This window comes from Strix aluco, chromosome 6 (genome assembly GCF_031877795.1).
Source record: "Strix aluco isolate bStrAlu1 chromosome 6, bStrAlu1.hap1, whole genome shotgun sequence".
In the NCBI taxonomy this organism is placed as follows: domain Eukaryota; kingdom Metazoa; phylum Chordata; class Aves; order Strigiformes; family Strigidae; genus Strix; species Strix aluco.
In genome coordinates this window covers 36900422-36919967 of record NC_133936.1, presented here as the reverse complement: position 1 = coordinate 36919967, position 19546 = coordinate 36900422, and the positions used below count along the sequence as shown (strand labels likewise).

Sequence of the window (19546 nt, the reverse complement as noted above, 5' to 3'; positions counted from 1 at the left end):
AAGAGGCAGCAAAGTTAGGAAAACTAGCAACAAGGATCAAGTCTAGATATAGGAACTCTCCTCCTTTTCTTGATAGAATAAGAATTTTTGAGTTGCATTCCTTAAGGAATTATTATTATCACTTGGCAGCAGAAACAAGTGACTGGCACACAGGATTACCTGGTGGCTCTTTCTGGCTCTGTCATGGATTTACTTGAACAAGCCACTTATCTTCCGTGTGCTGCTGTTTGTCGAGCTGCGATACACTTTACTGCAGACAGGGCAGTTGTGAGAATGACTAAATGGAAATGTTTGGAGGGGTCTTCCTTTGTAGACCACGGGACTGGTGAAAAACCTACATTTAAAATATACTTTTTTGAAGTATCAATATGAAAAATATGTATAATTTGCTACTTACAGTGGAGCAACAGTGCCACAGGGTTGCACAAGTGTCAAGGCACTGGAATATATTTCTAGATGGCAGGAAACTGTTCAGACGTAAAGCATTTATAAAATAGAAAACTCTTAACTCGCAACCCCTTTTCAATGAAAACAATTTATTGTGAAATCCTCTCTCACTTTCTGTTCTTGTTTTCTTTTTCCCCTTGTAGTGGTAATTTTTCCAAATGAACTTGCAAAAAAATGTTAACAGTAGCTAAGTAGCAGTAGGCTTGTCAAGAATCCATGATGTGCAACACAGCTCACTTATTTTACAGCCAGCTTTTAAAGGGTTGCCATTACTCTGCCTCTTTCTCTTAGTCTGTTGTATTTTCTGTTGGCTTCAAGACAATTTAGTTTGCATGTTAACATAAAATCTGACTGTATTAAGATACAACAATATCGAAGTTTTTAATTTAAAGCAACTCTATTCATTTAGTCAGAAATTGAAATGATCACCCAATATCAATGTTCAGTTCTTCTCCTTGGAATCCTTTACGTATTACAGCTTTTCTTGTAAGCCTAAATACCATGGTATGGGTGAATGAATGTAGGCTGATTGGGCATTACTGAAGAAAAACAAACCAAACCAGTGACTGTAAATTTGCACTCCAAGGGAAAACAGGAAACTGATACTGAGATGATTCATTAATTGGTGATGAAGAAAGCACTTTTTTTTTTTTTTGAAAGGTCCTTGGGTTCTTCGAAAGAATAATTCATTAAAAGGAAAATACATTAAATGGACCTTTTATATACTACTTTTGTACACTGAATTAAGTCAATTGCATCAAAACTTCGGGAATGCTTAATGATTATTAAATGATGTCTCTGGACAGTAGGTTAACTAGCAGTTCTGTTACTCAATACAGTCAGAAGCATAATGTTTGGAAGCTGCCTACCGGTATTTCTGATGATTTTAATTATTTTAATCCATAATGATTTTTCTCCATTGAAAACATTCTCAGTAATCAGCTTCTCATTTTGCTCACTCAGAATCTTGTTAGCTCTACCTGATGCACCTGACTTTTTAGAATTGAGCCTTCAAAGGTCTACTTTGAGTCAATTGAAGATTTCAAAGTAAAATGATCTCTTGTAGAATCTAAGTCAAAAGTTTCACCAGTGGTTCCCATATCCAGCTCAAAAGTTTGAGGGGAATTAGACCAGTATTTTAGAAAGACGAACTGATGTCATTTCCATTCTTTAAATTAAACAAGCTCTTTAAGGTAGGATTTTCAACTTCTTGTTGCAGCTATTGTTGTACTAGAATTCATCACTTCTGTTAGGCCTCAGCATAATCCCTCCACGTGTTTTCTGAGGTTTTTTCCTGTATAGCTTTGTGTTTTCATATTCTTATTTTGTACTTTTATTTTACTTCAGGATGCCCTTAACTCTGGCTCTGTCCCTTGGTAAATATGTATCGGATATTTTTAACTTGTACTTAGATCTTGAAACATCATTATTGAAACATTCTATTACTTTATCATGCTCACATACGAAAAGCAAATCTGAAAGTTTAGACTTCAGGTGGCAAGAGTGTGAAACTGATTACATGGTAATAATATTGGGGTTTATGTATTAATGTTCTGAATTAATATGATTAATTCCACTTTATAGGTGTTCCAGCATGTTTTCTTTTTCCTGAAACACTGCTATGGTGAGCAGATGTGGAACTCTGCTGCAGGCTGATGCAGACAAGGCTATGAGGGGTTCGACATCAGCCTACGAGCACCTGAGCTCCCATGGTGATGGGGCTAAGGTGACAAATGATACAAGGGCCACAAACGGCGACTGAAGAGGTTCAGTCCGGATGCCGGGCAGTGGCGGGTCGGGCAGTGCTAGAACAGGCGTGGAGATGTCCCTCGGGGAGGCTTTACAGACCCAGCTCTTCACAGCCCTGCACCTGCTGCTCGGCCTGTCCACCGCTGGTGGAGGTGCTGCAGGGCGCTGCTGTGACCCCGGCATTTTAAATTACTTCATTTAATATTCTATCGTTGGCTTTTTTCCCCTCCAGGGATGGGTCCACACTGGTACTTGCTTCACTCTTTGCTTGTGTTAACAAGCTCTCCTGAAACAGGCTCTCTCTGAGACTTGGTAAGGAAGGATTTTCTGAGAAAGTCTTACCAAGAAAGATTTTTCTAAGGCAAAGTGTGGATGTGTCCCCATCTCTTTATTGCCAGCGCTTCTCAGTAGCACTTGCCCTCTGGAAGCCTTCGGCTCCAGCAGTAACAGTTGTGAGACCGGTCAGAGGGCACGTACCCCCCTGCCTCACGCCGCCGCTGCCGTGGAACCTCCGCGGAGCTCCCGCCCCGGCCGCAGGGGGGGCCGCGCTCCCCACCGGGGCCCGCCCGCTGCCGGCGGAAGGTCGAGGCGGGCGGGGGGCGGCCCCGCGGCCGGGCGCGGAGCGGCGCGGAGCGGCGCGGGGCAGGGCCCGCCTCCGGCGACACCACATGATGCCGCATCTCCTTCCTGCCGGCCCCGTCCCGCGGAGAGAGGGGAGCTGGGCGCAGGGCGGGAGGAAGTGACTCCGCTCCCCGCCCCGCCGCCGCCCGCGGGAAACGCGCGGCCCCTCCGCCCCGTTCCCCCCCGGCCGAGCTGCGCGGCTGTGCGCCCCCCGCGGAGGCGGCGCGGGGCCGGGCCATGGCGCGGCTGTGGCGGTGGCTGCTGGCGCTGGTGCTGGGCGGCGCAGCGCTGGCCCCGGGCAGCGCCTTCAACCTGGACGCGGAGCGCCCGGCCGTCTACTCGGGCCCCGAGGGCAGCTACTTCGGCTTCGCCGTGGACTTCTTCGCTCCCGACCCGTCCTCGTAAGTGCCCCGGGGAGGAGGAGGAGGAGGAGGAGGAGGAGGGGGGCGGCGGCCGCCCGGGCAGAGCCGCGGTCAGGGCAGCGTTCGCTTGCCGGGAGCCCGTTGCCCAGGCCCGGGCGGGACGGGCCGAGGCGGACCCGCGGCGCCAGGCCCACACGGAGGGCGGGTCTCCGCAGCGGGACCCCGCGCAGGCGGCGGCGGGCCGGGCTGCGCCCCCTCCCCGGCCCGGGCGTTCCCGGCTGCCCGGAGCCGGCCGGCGGGAGGCCCAGCGGGGCTGCGTGCGGCAGCGGCCGGGCGGGCACCGGCGGGTGCTCCGGGCAGCCTCGGCAGCGCAGGTAGCGGCGGTACCGGGGACGGGTGAAGGGGCGGTGTTCGCTTCCCGGCGCCTCGCACCTGAGGCTTCGCCCCGTGAAATTTCCGAAGTTCTGCTGCTCTTTTTTGCCTGCTCTTGGCAGAAGGGCCGCGTTTGAGTTGTGCTGCATCTGCACGGGTCACAGAGCTGCTGAGGGCTCTGGAGCAGACATCTGCTTCCCGAACGGCTCTCCTTTCGTGTCAGACGAAAATCAGGCGATGGGCAGTAGCTGGTGTGTTTCAGAGTTCCGAACAGTCGTGTCACCAACTTCAAACTTGTGGTATTGCTGTAATGAATTAGTCTGTATTTCTCAAGCACGGGCTACATTAAGATCTTAAAGCTTTTGCCGTTTTTTTCCCCTCCTTTCCCATCTTAAGGAAGGGTTGTCAAGCTGGAAAAGCTGCTGTATTCCATCATGCTGAGGGGATTTTTTTCTCTCTCTCTCTTGATCCTTAGCTCATAAAACTTCATAAACAAATTCTATAGCTATTGAGCAAGTCTTTTTGCAGTACATCAACTAGCCTTGTTTGCATTTCTTTATTGCCTACAAATATTAAAAGTCATCCTGTCTTGACTCGCATGTGTTGCAACATCTTTCTGTGCTATCTTAATCCTGTAAATCTTAATACTAAAAGAAAAAAAGGTTCTATTTGTGTTCCTCCCTTTATTTTTAAGTCAGCATGTGTGGCTGCAAAGTTACCAGGAGACTTGTAAATGCATGTAGTAAACTTTCTTCCTTGCTTTCCACTAAGGAATTATGTGACCCAGCTCTCACTGAAATCACTATTTGGAACCTTTCCATTATTTTTATAATAATTGTTGACCTCAAAGTGCATGGCTGTAAAAGAAAACAATGTTGGCTTTTGGGTTTTTTTTAAAAAAACTTTGAACACTAGTGATTTTCAGACAGCGTGGAAGACTCCATATTTTTACGGAAATTTTCTGGATTTTTTTGGTGTGACTAGAAGTTAGTCTGTATCTGCAAAGCTAAATCCTGGTACTGGCCTAAATTTAAGCTCATAATTGAAACAAAGTAGCTGTGTAACTTTTACAGGAACAGGTCCTAATGGTGTTAAATTTTGAGTTTGTGCCTATGGAGACTGATATTTTACCTCTTGAAATAGCCAGAAATACTTGTATCCAGCATCCTCCAGACATAGGCCTGTGTTGTCCCACTCGTTCAAGAAGGATCAACACACACACATCAGGCAGACAGGAATGCCTGCAGATTCCCTCAAGCTGTTGGAGGGGAAAGAAACGTAGTGATGAACAGCAAGCTCAGAGATATCTGCAGTTAAATGTGAGGTAGAAAACTGAGTAAAGTGTTTCCACATGATTAGCAAAAGGTGTTTAGTAAAATGAGCCTTGTTATATGGTTTCTATTGAGTGTCATGTGTGTCATGTGTTTCCTACACCTTTGCTGTTGCTTAGAATTTTGATTTCTCACCTGTTCTTTACATGACTACTAGAGATTAAGTAAATTTAGTTGAGCTAAAACTATTTGGATTGACTAGCCTCACACAAAGGAGCGTTATTAGTTCTTGAATGCTCAAGCTGCTGTTTCATAGTCTATTTTGACCTGCTGGATACCAAAATAAAGCATATTTAGAAGTCCAGTATGAAAGACCTATTCTCGGAATCAAAGCAGTAGTCTTGTATCAGGGTGCTGTGTGGTGCCTGACAGAGGGCATAACTATAATACCAAGCAACTGAACATAACTTTATAAAAACTGAAAAAGGTTTCTCGTACATGCTGTGTTTTAGAAGAATTGCATTTGATAGTCTTCCAGCATACAAGTGTGTGGAAATACTGGTTGCTCTTTATTGGCCCCTGGAAAAGCACCGGTGAGGGCTCATTCCTGGAAGTACACCTAGCAAAGCTGAGCTGTGGAGGATGTCCGTATGCTCCCAGCCTTGTCCACAGCATTATGTTGGGGCAGATGGTTGCATCATGTAGGAGACAGGCATATCAAAGCATAGCTGGCGTATTCCCGTGGGAATAACGGTTTTCCCTCTATTCCCCCTTTCCCAAAGTATATGGACTAGAGACTTCTTTGTATTTAGGTAATTTGTATGTTATTATAAGACCTGTGACAAAATCTACTCGTTTGGTCTATGATGACAAAAATGCTTTTTTTTTTTTTCTTTTGCTTTAGGAAAAGAGGTGACTAAACCTTTGTGGAGTCCCCTAATGATTCCTTTATTGGTAATCTTGTTAATAAACTTAATCACAAAGATTATTTTAAAGATTTAAAATACATGATTAGAACAGGAATGATTTATTTTCTAAACAAGTATTTAATTTGTGGGGCATCTCAAAAGCTAGTGATACAAGAGTAAAGTGGGAGGCAAGCTACCACTTGTTTAATAGATTGTAATTATAGTAATTAATGTGATTCTTGGCATTATGATGTTTATTTTTAAGCATTTCTGTTATGCCCAGAGAGAACTTTTTAAGTCGATTAAAGCATTTCAAATTCTTGTTCTTGGAATCTAGAGGGTCTATGAATGGCAACTAAGGAAAACAAATGAATTGCCAACTAGTCTGGATTTTCTATCAGGGTCCGCACCAGGAAACTTTTAAGGTTCTGAAAATTCACCCAGTTTTCAACCTGTAGCTTGTGTTGGTCTTCATATGAATTGAGCTTTGATGAGGTGCTACATGTTTATACCTGGTATTTACATGTTAAAAAATATAAACTTAGCTCTATTCTAAAGTGAAGTCTGGAAGATGACTCTGAAAACCAGAGCAAGTTTGATAAGTCTGGATCTGCCTATCTGTAGGCATTCTCTTCAACCAGTCTTGCAGCTTGTTCAGCTAACCCAATTTCAAAACTAGACAATAATGCCTGATACAGGATGATAAGACTTGCTCTTGCAAGCTATATTCTTTCTTGAACAGTCTAAACCAATACAACAGAGCAGATTCTGATGAAAGGAAACATTTATTTTATGTCTTGTATACGTCTTGCCTATATTTCAAATTGACTTCATTGGAAAAGTGCTGATGAGTCAAGTGTGCCTCAGAGGTGTTGGAGTTCCTGGAAGATGTTAATAACCTTGTTGGAAGATGCTAAGCACCTTACTTGGTCTGCCTTTTTATTCAGTCTGTTTCTTACTCAGCGACTTCTGAATTTTATCACCTGCACAGGCATAATCTTGTAGCAGTTCCTGCTCAGAGTGTGTTTAACATGTTCATATAAGCAGAGATTTGTAAAAGCACAACAGATCTTAATAAGAAAATGATTACTGTGTAATGAATTTCAGTAAAGAATCATTAATGTACAAACCTGTGGTTGAGTCACTGGGGTACTTGGAGATTCTTTTTAAAAAAGCATTTGCTAATACTAGGCCGACTCACCACTTAGTACCTTCTGAGCTCAGAGGCACTACTGCTTTGTTTATATATTGTTTCCATTTTTGACTGACTTCCTTGAATTACTCTTATGTACAAAATTAACCAGAAATGATGCCGGCTGATGACTTTCTTAAATTACAGAAGTACATTTCCTGTTCTGCTGCATACATACATATTTTTGAAAGGAAGAGTATATAAGGTGTTTATCTCAATTTAAATATAATTTTAAGTAGGACAGAACAGTTTAATTTTCTCTTATCATCTTTTGTGTCTTCTTTTTGGTAAATGTGGTTTTTTGCCTGCTTTTGCTTGCAGAAAATAGGGACCCAGGACCTAAAACCTAATATGAATTTCTCTGAAACGCAAAGTAGTGCAGATTTAGATTTGAATGGGCAAGGCTTTTGCTTTATTTACTCTTCAGATGTCATAAAGTAACGATGTCTGTGCCTTAGGTGTTGAAACTTTTGTTTTATCTCTTTTTACTGCAGGATATTTCTTCTGGTGGGAGCTCCAAAAGCAAACACTACCCAGCACAACATTGTGGAAGGAGGCCAGGTGCTCAAATGTAACTGGAATTCAAACAGAAACTGCCAGCCAATTATATTTGACTCCACAGGTAACATGTAGTTCACTGTGAGGGGAGATGGGGGAGGTCTCTGCTCTAATCCTCATGTGAGAAAGCAGAAGGGATTCAGGTTCACATGGGGTTTCTTGATGGTCGATGTGAATGCAGCCAGTTTTGGACTGGCAACTAGTCAAGGCTTGGTTTTTCTCTTTTTTTTTTTTTTTTTTTTCCCTCTCCTCTTCTAGGTTTCCGTTGTCCTTGGTATTTGCTGAAAGCCTGAGTGACCATACATTATTCTTCTTTTGTTTTAACCTATTTACATTTCTCCTCTGTAATTTCCAGCAATCCTAAAGCATTTGGCAACCTAATTCCTAATAAACCCCAAGGGGTTTATTAAGGACCCCAAGATCCTATTAAGAACATGGCATCCGAGGAAAGATACTTTTTAATATCAGCAATATACTCAGAAGTTTAATCTGAAACTGGAAGTATAAACATCAATCAGTGGAAAAAAAATCTTTTTTTTTTTTTAATTTTTCCCCTTGGAGGTAGCTTCATAGTATTTGTGACATGATAGCAGCACTCAGAGTGCCTCAGGTCAGAGGCATTACTTATCCATTTCTGATGTATACTAAAGCTGAGCAGCAACAATGCTGACATTAAACACTTTGCTTGGTCTTCATGCTCTGGTACTCATAGTGATTTCCACAAGCTGTGGCAGGTCATATGAGAACACACTGCATGTGCTTTTCTGTTTGAGCCAGTCAGTGTTGAATCCTGTTTTCCACAGCATGTTTCAGGCCAGTGGAAAAACCTTTTCATGTCATAGGAGTAGATTAGCAAGACCCATGTGGTAGGGCAGAGGAAACACCTGTGCTTTTAAGGTCTACTTGGTTATAATTCATTCTTGCCTCTGCTGGTATTTTGACTTGGCAGTCTAAAGGCTATTAGATTTATACAGCCTTTGTAAATCATGTATGATACAGTGGAGAAGCTCCTCTTCCAATTCCATTGTCAAGGTATACCACAAAATATTGGTGTCCTACATGTATTTTTCTCAAAACTATTACGTTACCAGTTCTCTTGCAAAAAATCCAAAACGTAGTACATAATGGTGCACAAAAACCCCAAGTCATTATCAGTCTCTTTACTTCACTCTACCCAAACGTTTCTGCCAGGTTACTTAAGATCTCTAATAAGCTACAAAGTGTGACATTTTATCTGCACCAGTGTAAGACAGCAAAAATTGTGTTTAAATTTTTTTTTTTTTATTTTGGACTTATTGTTTACTAGAATACAAATATGTGTTTTGTTTTTTTTTTAAAAAAAGAATCTGGATGTCTTTAATGAATAATCACCATTAATACAACAGCCAAAAAACTTACGGTAGGGAGAGAAGAGCCACCGGGGTGGTTTTAGATGCATCTTTCAATGGGAATTGCAGTGCATTTATCTCTTCATACTGTGAACATTTGCAATAGGCTTTTCTGTATGCCACACAGAGTAAATAGATATAGAGGCTACGCTCCTTTGTTGTGTGTCTGTGCTCAAGGTATATCCTACTGGGCAAGCAAGTAATGGGCGTGTTAATCGCTTGAAATTTAAAAATAGCAGGTCGTAATGGTTTAAGAGGACTTGTTTCAGGCACATTTTAACTCATTCCAGCTTTGTGGCAATGAGTTGGGAAATAACGCATTTGTCAATTATTCTCTGGGTGAAAAGGGGCATTGTATTTCAGCATAATAAAATAATAAATTGGTGGAGACAAAATAAAATGTCTTTTTCTTTGTGCATAATACAATGGTTGATTCCCTGCGTTACGATGACAGTGTCTTACTGCCAACACAGTGTAAGCCCCCATTCTGGCCAGCCCCTACCTCATAAGGTAACAGGGGTTAGGGATGACTTCGCAGGATTCACTTCGCAGGAAATAGGAAACAGATGACTTGACCACTGACTTGTGGTGCTAATGCGAAGGTGGTTTTTGTAGATGACAACGCAACCTCTGCAAGAATTCAGGTTCATCCATCACTGTTTCAACAATTGTGTAATATGATTTGCTGAGCACTGCAATACAAGGCAAATTTTTATCTCTCCCCCCCATTATTGAGCTGTTTTGTTAATGGAAAAGGCAGCAGAGGTTCTGCATAATTCATTAGATGGGTTTCTTCAGAGTTCTTTTCTAATTCTTCACAGCTAGTGAGAAATCTGATCAGTGAAAATAGCGAGAACATTAGTACTTGTGGCTTCTTTCTCTTTACCTGTCATTGCCAAACTCCATATGTGGAGTTGCAGAATTATAATGACTAGACAGCATGCCCCTATTCATCCTCCTGCTTCCTTGTGCCAGATAGCATAGCTGGCACATCCCAGAGCAGGCCAAGCCGCCACATCTTGCACGCAGCATCTGAGAGCAAGGGCAAGGTCATGTCTCTGCACTGTGAAGGGAGCAAGGGATTGGAGGTAAGAGTGAGTCTTGTTCTGACTGTGTGCGGTTGTGTTTGTCTGTTTGTCTTGTGTTTGTGTCACAAATAAACATGAGTAGTTTTTTTCTCTATTATTATTATTTTTTCCCAAACATTCTGTGATTTTTTTCTAATAAAGTTTTCCTCCATCTTTATGGGTCTTTTGATTTTCCCCATCCATATAGAGGCCATACTGAGCTCAGCTGCACGGCAGTGGCTGCACAGAATTGAGTTTTATTTTCTACACTTGCTTTTGGCTTTAATATCGTATTAGCACAGAAGCATGGTCATTAACATGAGACAAATGCAACAGCTATTACGTAGCCCAAGAGAGAAGGTACTACTACCTGCTTTATGTTAATTGTTGGAGGAGTTGTTCAAGCCCTTACCTTAAAGCAGTGTTGCTTGTTACTTGCATTTACCCTTATCCCAGCTACTCTGGAGGAAAGCGATAAGTCATTCAGCTGGTAGTTCCTGGTAGCACCAGATTTACTATTTGTTTGTTCCTTCCTGTGTGTGACAGCTCGGCTCTTTCAGGACAGGAGCCGAGCAGTAGGAGTCCATTCGTGGAACTCGCATAGCTCTCATGCTGAAAATATATGTATTTCCCTCTCTTTCATGGTATTCCCACTAGCCTGTGACATAGAAAGCCCCTCATTAAAGTGTGTATTACTATTTTTAAACTGCTGGCCAAAAAAGGTGTTCTTTCACTGTTCCTACACAGTGTATTTCTCATCTGAAACAGCAGTATATTTGTAGAGGGGAAGGGGGATCTCCCCTTGTCATAAGTCTCCTAGCACAATGGCTACATTTATGTAAAAATACACTAGAGAGTATTCTGTATATATGTCTGTGTGCGTGTGTTTCTGTGCATATTATACTAATTGCCTTTGACATTCTGGTATACATGGTGGCTTTGGAAGGCAAAATGTTTATATCACACATTAACACTTCCCAAATGTAAAGATGCTTCGCTGTGGGGCTTCTGAGCATTTTAGCATTGACATCAGTTGGCTTTGATTTAACATAGTTATGACTATGTGAAAATTGCATAACAAACATGTGTGGTAGAAAATGCCCTCAAATTCAGGGGTGCATATAGCTGTGCTACATGTGCTTGTCTGTACATGGCCAAAAAGTTAATTTTTTTTTTTTTAAAGGCTTTTAAGTATCATTAGGCATACATTCCAGGCTGGCTTTTGCTTTTAGAAGCACATAAAGGTTAAAGTGATAAAGGAACCATCCACCAGAGCAAGTTTCCTCACATGCACGCTTTCATTGATACTATTGCAGAAGTGAAATATGAAGCAGTGCTTTTATCTGTTACTTTAACAGGTTACCTTGCAAATCCAGATAGAAATGGATCTGATGAAAAAGTGCTATGTAAGCGCTGAACTTTTGCCTTGTTCCTGTTTACTTCATTAATTCAGTAGCTAAATATGCCACTGTCACAAAACTGAAGTTTCTGGTATTTGTACTCTTGTGTATTTTGACTTCTTACTATAATTGCCACAGCATTACCACAATTTCAATTGAATTGTTATGTAAAATACTTGGGATTTTCCCCTCTGTCTCAGGTAACTTTCAGAGTTTCAGAATGTGTAGGAGGCTGGTTTTTTTTTTCAGGACAAGCACCATGGGGAAATTTAGGTTCTCAAGATGATATATTCTTCAAAGCTCTTATAAGCATAAAAAATATTGCTAAATCCTTTCCTTTGCAAGATGCTTTACATTTCACATTCAAATTACCAAAATTCACAGATTATAGGTCAGGGTGGGTTAATATTTGTCTTCATTCTTATCTGTTCTCCACACCAGATAATTTTGTGACCGAAAACTTAGTTTCTTTTTTGTTTTAATGCATAGGGGAATGTTCTGAATCTTATAAAGAAGAAAGAATCTGGGAAGGAAAATGGTGGAGAACCTGCTCTTACAGCTTGCTGAGCCCTAGTACTACTCTTTCTACAAGACTGACTGGAGAGGTGATTCCTCTCTTAGAAAGCTTAAGGGCTTCATCTGCCAGCTGCTTAGCAGCTTTTTCCAGGAAAAACATATTTCTTGTGGGTAAATTGTAAAAGGAATGCTTTTAATATAGCAGTCCATTTTCTGTTCCTGATCAGTTTTGAGACAAAGGTCCAAACCCAGTTGTTTTAAAGACACATCTGTTCTCCTTCCCTTTTTCTCCTTCCTCAGCCTTCATGGACTAGCACAGCACAGGTTGCATAGATAGTACCAAATATTAATGAAGGTATGTCCATAATCTTGCTCAGAGAAAAGATTCTTGAAAAATTAAAGGTGTTTCTGTGAGTTAAACTTATTTTATATATTTGTCCATTTTTTGTGTATAAAACTAAATGTGTTTTTTCTGTGCAAGAGGACGATCAAAAGCTCACTGAACCGGACAACAAAACCAGTGAGCAGAGCGGTGGTCAAATGTGCTTTTTAGGAAAATCAGCAAGTCATCTTTATGTTTTTATTTATGCATTTTACAGTTTGGCATACATGGAATATCAGGGTGGATACACTTAGCTAATTGTCTGGCCTCTAGATAAATACCGCCATTATTTGGCCATGGAGTTTTAGAGAGCAGGGTCACTCTGAATTTTCCTTCTGACAAACAAACAAAAAATTCTTCAGAGACCCATGTAACCAGTTGGAGTTAATCAGACTATACACATGTGAGCAATATGTGGCAAATTAATGTAAACCAAATGAGTTTCCTATGTGCTTGTTTTCGAAAAGGAAACAATCTTTGTAATTAGTGATTATATTTTACTTTTTGTCTTTGGGGTCCTAGCTCTTCATCAGACAAGAATAGTAGGAAGTGGGTTGGTAGAAATAGCATTTCTTCATGCTCCCATAACTTTTCATAAAAATAAAACCAAATGGTTTTGTGATGATAAGGTTCCTCTTGCAAAAACCTGCCAGTTTTTAAAAGAAAACTTTTGAGAAATGTACCTGCTCCAGTACAGGATGCTTGAAAGCTCAGCTCTGTCAGCATTAAAAAGTGCAGTACTGGGGCTGTTTCAAGAGCTTCTGCATTTAGAATAATCTGATGAAATGCAGACAGCTCTACGAACTGCTACAAAGGAAAATATGCTCATAAAACAACTTTGAACTTCTATGCTAATGAATTGCAGATTTCTTGAGCAGATTTCGTTTTTAGCACAGAAAGATCAGCTTGCTCAGACAATGTATTGTTTTGCTCTTCTGAAACACATAGTATAACAGATCAATGCACTGCTAAACTGTCATTCCTTCTTTTGGTAAAAGCTTTTCCTACTGCTTTAGTTCTCTATATCAGATCTCAGTATTCAGGATTGTGGAAATTTACAGAAGCTGTTGAATACTAAAAACTAAGAGCATCTCAAATATTTTCAGCTATGTGTGGTGTGCTTTTAATGCTTTGGGAAAAGAATTCAGTGTAGCCTCTGGCTGCATAAAATTTTATCACTTTGACAGTTGTACTGTCCCCCCCCCTCCCCCCCCAATGTGTTTTGACACACCAGAGTAATTTTAGAGAAATGGTTTATTCTTAAATATTTTTGGATTAAGTTCTTTTAAGACTGGTTATTTTGATCTGTGCTAAAAGAAGAGAAAGAAGCTTTTGAAAAGGGAAATGCTTATAAAAACTCTCCTGATTCCTCCTTATGTTTCCACATTTGCTTTTTGGTTGTTGTTTTTTTTTTTTTTCTATTCCCAAGTGGGTGATTCTAGACAATAGGAGCCTTTGTTTGGAAGTCTAAACCACCAGTTTGGCATGGCTGTATCTATCTGTGACCTATTTAGTTTGAAGTGGGTATTTTAACTGCCTTGCACAGCTTTGTGCTGTAGCATTGCACAGCATAAGCTCTGATGTTGAGAAGTTATGAGCTTATATTTGCCTGCTGGAGATATTGATCATTTTTGCAAATGAGTCAGTTGTTCATAACTCCATCCTTTCCACTTACGAAATAAGGAGATGGATAAGGAAGCGTGGGATGGGTCGGTATTCTGTGAAAATAGTATGCTTTAACAAAGTACTGTTTTATTTTTAGCTGATTGTTTTATTCATATTAGGGTACAATCTCTACGGGGATTTCAATCTCAAAGGCTGTTGATTTAGTCAACAATAAAGCAATAAATCTTGTGAAGACCATTCATCTGTAGTAAAATGGATTGATTTTTATCTCGCTACATCTATCTTTACCTCAGTCCTATTAAAGTTTGGTTGTTATCCTTATCGTGTGTGCTGGCATAACTGAAGTCTGTGTTGGGCTCTGGGTTCTTACTGCTCTGAATACAAAAGAAGGCGGCAGAATGTGTAAAACCTCCTCCACATGTTGTTATAGCTGACAGTGGGGAAAATGCTCATGCTTCTCTGATTAGGTAAACTCCTGTGTATGAATACTGCTGGCTCTCTGCATGTGTAGTTGGATCTCAACTATATGACTGGTCTGGAAAAAAAAAAAGTGTCTCATATTAGGCAAAGGGAAAAGATGCTTTTGTTCCAGCACTGCCTGAGGAAAGAAGCAGGATTCATACCTCAGAAGAGGGAAGGGGAGTAGTGGGAAGCTCTCTATTCCCGTCTCCCTGAGTCATTAAGAAAACACTGTGGCTAAACCAAGGTTGCTAAACCATCAGCTGCCTCACAGCATGGGGAGTTTCAAGTAAAGATAAGCTTGTACTCACTCGCTCTTGCCTCATTAACTAAGGTTGAAATCGCTGAGGTTTTGGGTGGAAGATAACTAGCTTCGTACCATGTAAAGTTCTTGTACTGTGAAAATAGTGCTCTTGTATATTTTGTAAGTTTCTCTTTCTTTTGGCTATTTGCAGAAAGTTTCCTTTTATGTAGAAGGGGCAACATCATCTACTCTGAATTGGCATAGTTACAAAGAGGTTTATTTTAATGGAAATTCCATGAATTGGGTGACTACTTAAATTTTACAATTTCTTAAGTATTCATAGTATAATGACACTGAACCAGGCTTCCTCAGTTCATTGCCTCTTGACTCATGATTATCTTGGTTAAGTCTGGCACTCAAGATCAGGGGCAAATGTTTTAGTTCAGTTTTCTCATTGCCATGCAAACAGGCGGGCTGCAAGTTACAACTCATCCACTCACTCAACTGCAGTCATTTTGTAGTAATACCATTGTTTCTGTAACTGATAACATTTACATTGGAAAAAGAAGGCGCCAACTATCCAAAGCTGATAGCCAAAAGAAATCCAGCACTGAAAGAACTTTTGATCTTTTTATTATACTTGGAAGATGGCTTAGACTAGTTTTTTTTTCCTTTTTCTGCAATTTCTACTTGGCATCTCTCCACATTAGTTTCCATTTATAAATTTAAATCCTATGTAATGCAATAAAGTGACAATGTTCCATTGGTCCTGCAGCAACAATGCACCCATGTAATGGATTTTTAAAGCAGTTCTGTTCCTGCCTTGACAACCCCATCACCCACCTGGAAAGTACTTTGTGAGACAAAGCACTGTTGACTTGGCATGTCAGCCCTTTTTCCCTAATGAAAGAGTTATGTAAAATCATCATGTGACGTCTATTACAGTGAGAAGGAGCAAAGGAAAAACCAGGGCATAAGCTGCCTTTACAGATACAAAGTAATACCCTATGGTCAGATGACATAATCCTGGAATTAATGACCCATCAAGTAGAAGTCGCTGTAATGGCTCCATTTTAGTCTGACAAATACCAAAACTCCAAATGTTTTCTTGAATAAATCTAGTCAGAACATAGTTTGTATTGCCTGGATTGCCTTTCAATGCCTGTTTAAAGATATTTCTTCTTGGGAGACTCTAGAAGAATTTAAAAATACAAGAAAACCAGCAGTGGCTGTAAGAACTGGTATAGTAGTAAGAATGACTGTAATATATAAAAACAATGGTATGGATTTATAAATCCCTGTATGTAAATCCTAGCTGTATTACAGGTTTTTTTCATGTAATGTAGCTACTGTTTTTAAAGGGTGTGGGGGAAAGCGATTTTTTTTTTTTGTTATAACTACCACTGAAAAGTTATACCATGATAATAGTGAAGTCAGGCTCTTTGTTTATACTAAAACATAGAAATGCTGAAGTCAGTACTGTATCTTCCCATGACAAATCTACTTTACAGTATAGCTAAAACACCTTGTTTAACTCTGATTGCTTCAGTGAGGCCTCTACCTTTAAGTGTTCTTTATGTTTGTTTTTCCCAGTCAAGAAGAGAAACCCAAATGGTCTCATTTAAAGCAAGGGGGTTTCTGATGACAGGGTGTTTTCCAGATTTCCTCTTAAAATTAGTTTCTCTTCTGGACGTGAAGGAAGGGCTCATATTCTATTTGCACAGGGTTTTCCTGGGGAGAATTTTGAATGAGTGGGCAAATAAAGGTTACTTTTCTTCTTTAATGAGAGTTAACATCAGATTTGGTCTGTATTTAATGTTTGCAATTTTTCTATCTGAAAAGTTCATGTTTCCAATGTATGTACTTTCTACTTGGAGCTAGTTTTTGTGTCTTAACGCACTTTCCTGTGTTACATCCAGTCTCAAGCTGAACAGCAACCCACTCTCCTCAAGACTCCCCACTTAGTTTTAGAGAACCTGAAGAAGCTTTGATTACGGGATAAACTCAATGTAAGGCATCTTAACTTTGTAGCAGATGTTGTGTTATCTGTATCTGCACTGACATAACACAATTTGAGTAAGATGTTTGCAAAATATTTTTACAATAGTAGCATACTTTAAATAAACAAATTTATTTAGCCAAATTGCCCAGTGGAGCACATTTTACTGTGTGATGGGGGTTTCTTTAAGCATAAGAATTCCTAATTTGTTATTTAGGCCTTCAGAAATTATGATGCTGGCTTCTGAAGTCATGACATTTGGAACATAATAAACTTGGGGTTGTGTTTATTTGCAGATTCTAGTTTTTTATATGCCAGTTGACTCAAAGATCTCAAAGCCTAGATGTTTATCTATTAAAATAAAATTGGAGAGAGGGTTCTAGCATTATCCTCAATTTAGAGCTGAATCAGGGCTTTTTCAGTACTGTAGAAAAAATCATTTTGTCCCCTAAAGACTCAGGGCGAGAAGTTTTTGTAGCTGCTGTCCTAGATATTGATTCTTCCTTGGTGGGTGGGCAGCACCTGTGGCTCAAGAACGCACAGAGGGGCTGTTTTGGCAGCATGTGCATGTTAAACTACTGGTTCCCCTCTTCTCCAGTGCAGTCAACATAGGCTATGGTTAGATGGCACTAGTAACCAGTACTCTGTCTTCTTTTAAATTTTTTTTATTTTTATTGCTTTATGCTGTCTCAGCTGATGCATTCAGCTGAAACTTGAAGGAACTAATTTCCTTAACACTGTGATAAAATCAGATTGCTGATAATGCCGAATGGCTGCTTATCTGCTGTTGCAACAAGACCATTCCTTCTACTTGCTGCCTATTGTTTTAAACTTAAATGGGAAGTTGGCATCCTAGACACTCTTATAGTACCTAGCACAATAGGATTCTGCTTTACATTATAAAATCGCTATACTATCTTTCATTTTAGTCATAGGTAAATAGCGTTGTATAAGTATCCAACAGGAGAGAAAGGTGTAAAATGCCATGCCATAACTATTCTCAGGTTTTATATTGTTTAAAGCTTTGTTTGGCAAGTAAAGCAGAGAGATTCCTTTGCATTCAAGAGTAGCTGGACAAATAGAGGGGAAGCCAAATCTGTCTTTCAAGGCTGTGTAACCTTGGGTGTGGTTACAAGCAGAATAAACCAATTTTAAGTCCCTGATGCTGCCAAAAAGGATATAGTTCCCAGCCATATGTTTGTCTCTACCCAGCAGGCTAGCACTGCTTCACTCCCCGTGTAGTCAGCTGGGTTGGTCCCTGATCCAGTTGAGTATTTTTTTAGTAGCATTCATTCTTAGGTGGTTCATGCTGTGACTGTGCGACCGGAAGGTAGCAGTGCCAAGATGGAGTCAGGCAGTAGGAACATATGGACAGGAGGATATGGGAACTGCAGCCCCTTTTGGTGGCAGTTTCATCTGAAAAAAGGATGCAATTGCATCATTTAGGCAAAATTGTCCTTGGGTGGATTTTCATGAATCAAGGCCTTCCATGTTTTTAGCACCTGTTCAAGAAGAGAGTGGAGGAGAGGGTGACAGAAGGGTTTTTTAAACTACTTTTGATGAAATTAGAAAAAAACACAATAGTTCCTTGTGAAGCTATGTGCTTGGCATTGATTTCTATGTAGTTCTAATCTTAAGAGCAAAAGTAGTCCAGATACTTGCTGGTTTTGGCTGACTGCAGATTAGAATCACTTTTGTCATCCTTTTCATGGGATTTTCCTAATGAAGTAACACAGTCTCAGGAGACAAAGCATTCTATATAAGGTGTAAAACAAGCAAGGAAGTTTTGATTCAAGTGGTCACAGGTCTCTGATTCATAGCGGGTTGGGCTTGGGGATTCCCCCCAGCAGTCTGTAGAAGTGATTTATGTATGGCTGTTGACCTCATTGACTCCTTCAGCTTTAGGCACTGTAAACGAGCTATTTAGGTGACCTTTTTAAAAGATATGTTTTCCAGAGTGCTACATCCATTTTCTTATAAAGCTGGCAAAGTTTCCATTGTTGTTCCAATGAAAGTACATAAGAAACATTAAATGATTTAAAGACTTTTAATATTCACACTGCAGAAATACCACTCATTAAGTTGCTTCAACCAACTTTCATCACCGAGCAGTTAGGATACAGACACCAGTACAAATTGCCCCTTATTTAACTTGTTCTTCTGTATGGAAAACTCTTAACGTTTTTGTTACTGAATACCCTTTCCTTCACTTTACTCATAGCTTGTAAGCACGCTGGTTGCTGTGCTTTGTACACTGCAGTGACATTCAGAATAGAGATGTACTGGTAGCATAGTAGAAGAATTTCTGTCCCGATTCTAGCCAAAGGCAAATCTCATCTAATTTAATCAGGGCAATATTTATTCTAGAGGTATTAGTCCTAATTTAGATTTGGCACTGATTCTTGAGCAGTGCTGTAATCTGACTTGTAAGTCAAATATCTCAAGTATGAGGTATTTACTGTGTTGCTGTTCAAAGATACTATAAACTTGGTGCTTGAACAAAAAATTAGTGTTTGTATGTAAAAATAGCTGTATTTGGCCCTAGATGTAAAAATTAATAATAAATCTTCCTTAAAGCATATTGCCATGAAAGGGTGATATCTTCCAATGTTAATGGTTTTTGCTTTTCTCTGTATGCATCAAAACCAAGACTTAGCTTTTTTTTTTTATTCTTACTGTACAGTTTCCTGTAAAATTTTGCTTCTTTTTCATTTTCTTTGTAGGCAACAGAGATTTTGCACCTGATGATCCACTGGAATTTAAATCTCATCAGTGGTTTGGAGCCTCTGTGAGATCCAAAAATGATAAAATTCTGGTAGGTTTTTGATGCCCTCCATATGGCTTGGTACTGCGATATTGTAGTGAAAAAAAATGTGAAAAGATCTGGATAACTCAGAATTTAAACAAAATCGCACTAATCAGTATGGCTTGTCTTTTTCAGAATTTACTGGGTAGCCTTTTTTTAACTCTTTATAAATTAAAGGG

At 40.2% G+C, this 19546-nt stretch overlaps 1 protein-coding gene across 1 annotated transcript in view; it reads left to right on the top strand.

The window, feature by feature from the left end:
• The first annotated feature begins 2827 nt into the window (after positions 1-2827).
• The window catches only part of ITGAV (integrin subunit alpha V), a 51590-nt gene continuing 34871 nt past the window's right edge, over positions 2828-19546 (top strand). The window contains exons 1-3 of the mRNA XM_074829658.1: positions 2828-3218; positions 7417-7544; positions 19285-19376. Of these exons, the coding sequence (XP_074685759.1) occupies positions 3055-3218; positions 7417-7544; positions 19285-19376 (384 nt within the window). The 5' untranslated portion in view covers positions 2828-3054. The remainder of the gene's footprint in view (positions 3219-7416; positions 7545-19284; positions 19377-19546) is intronic.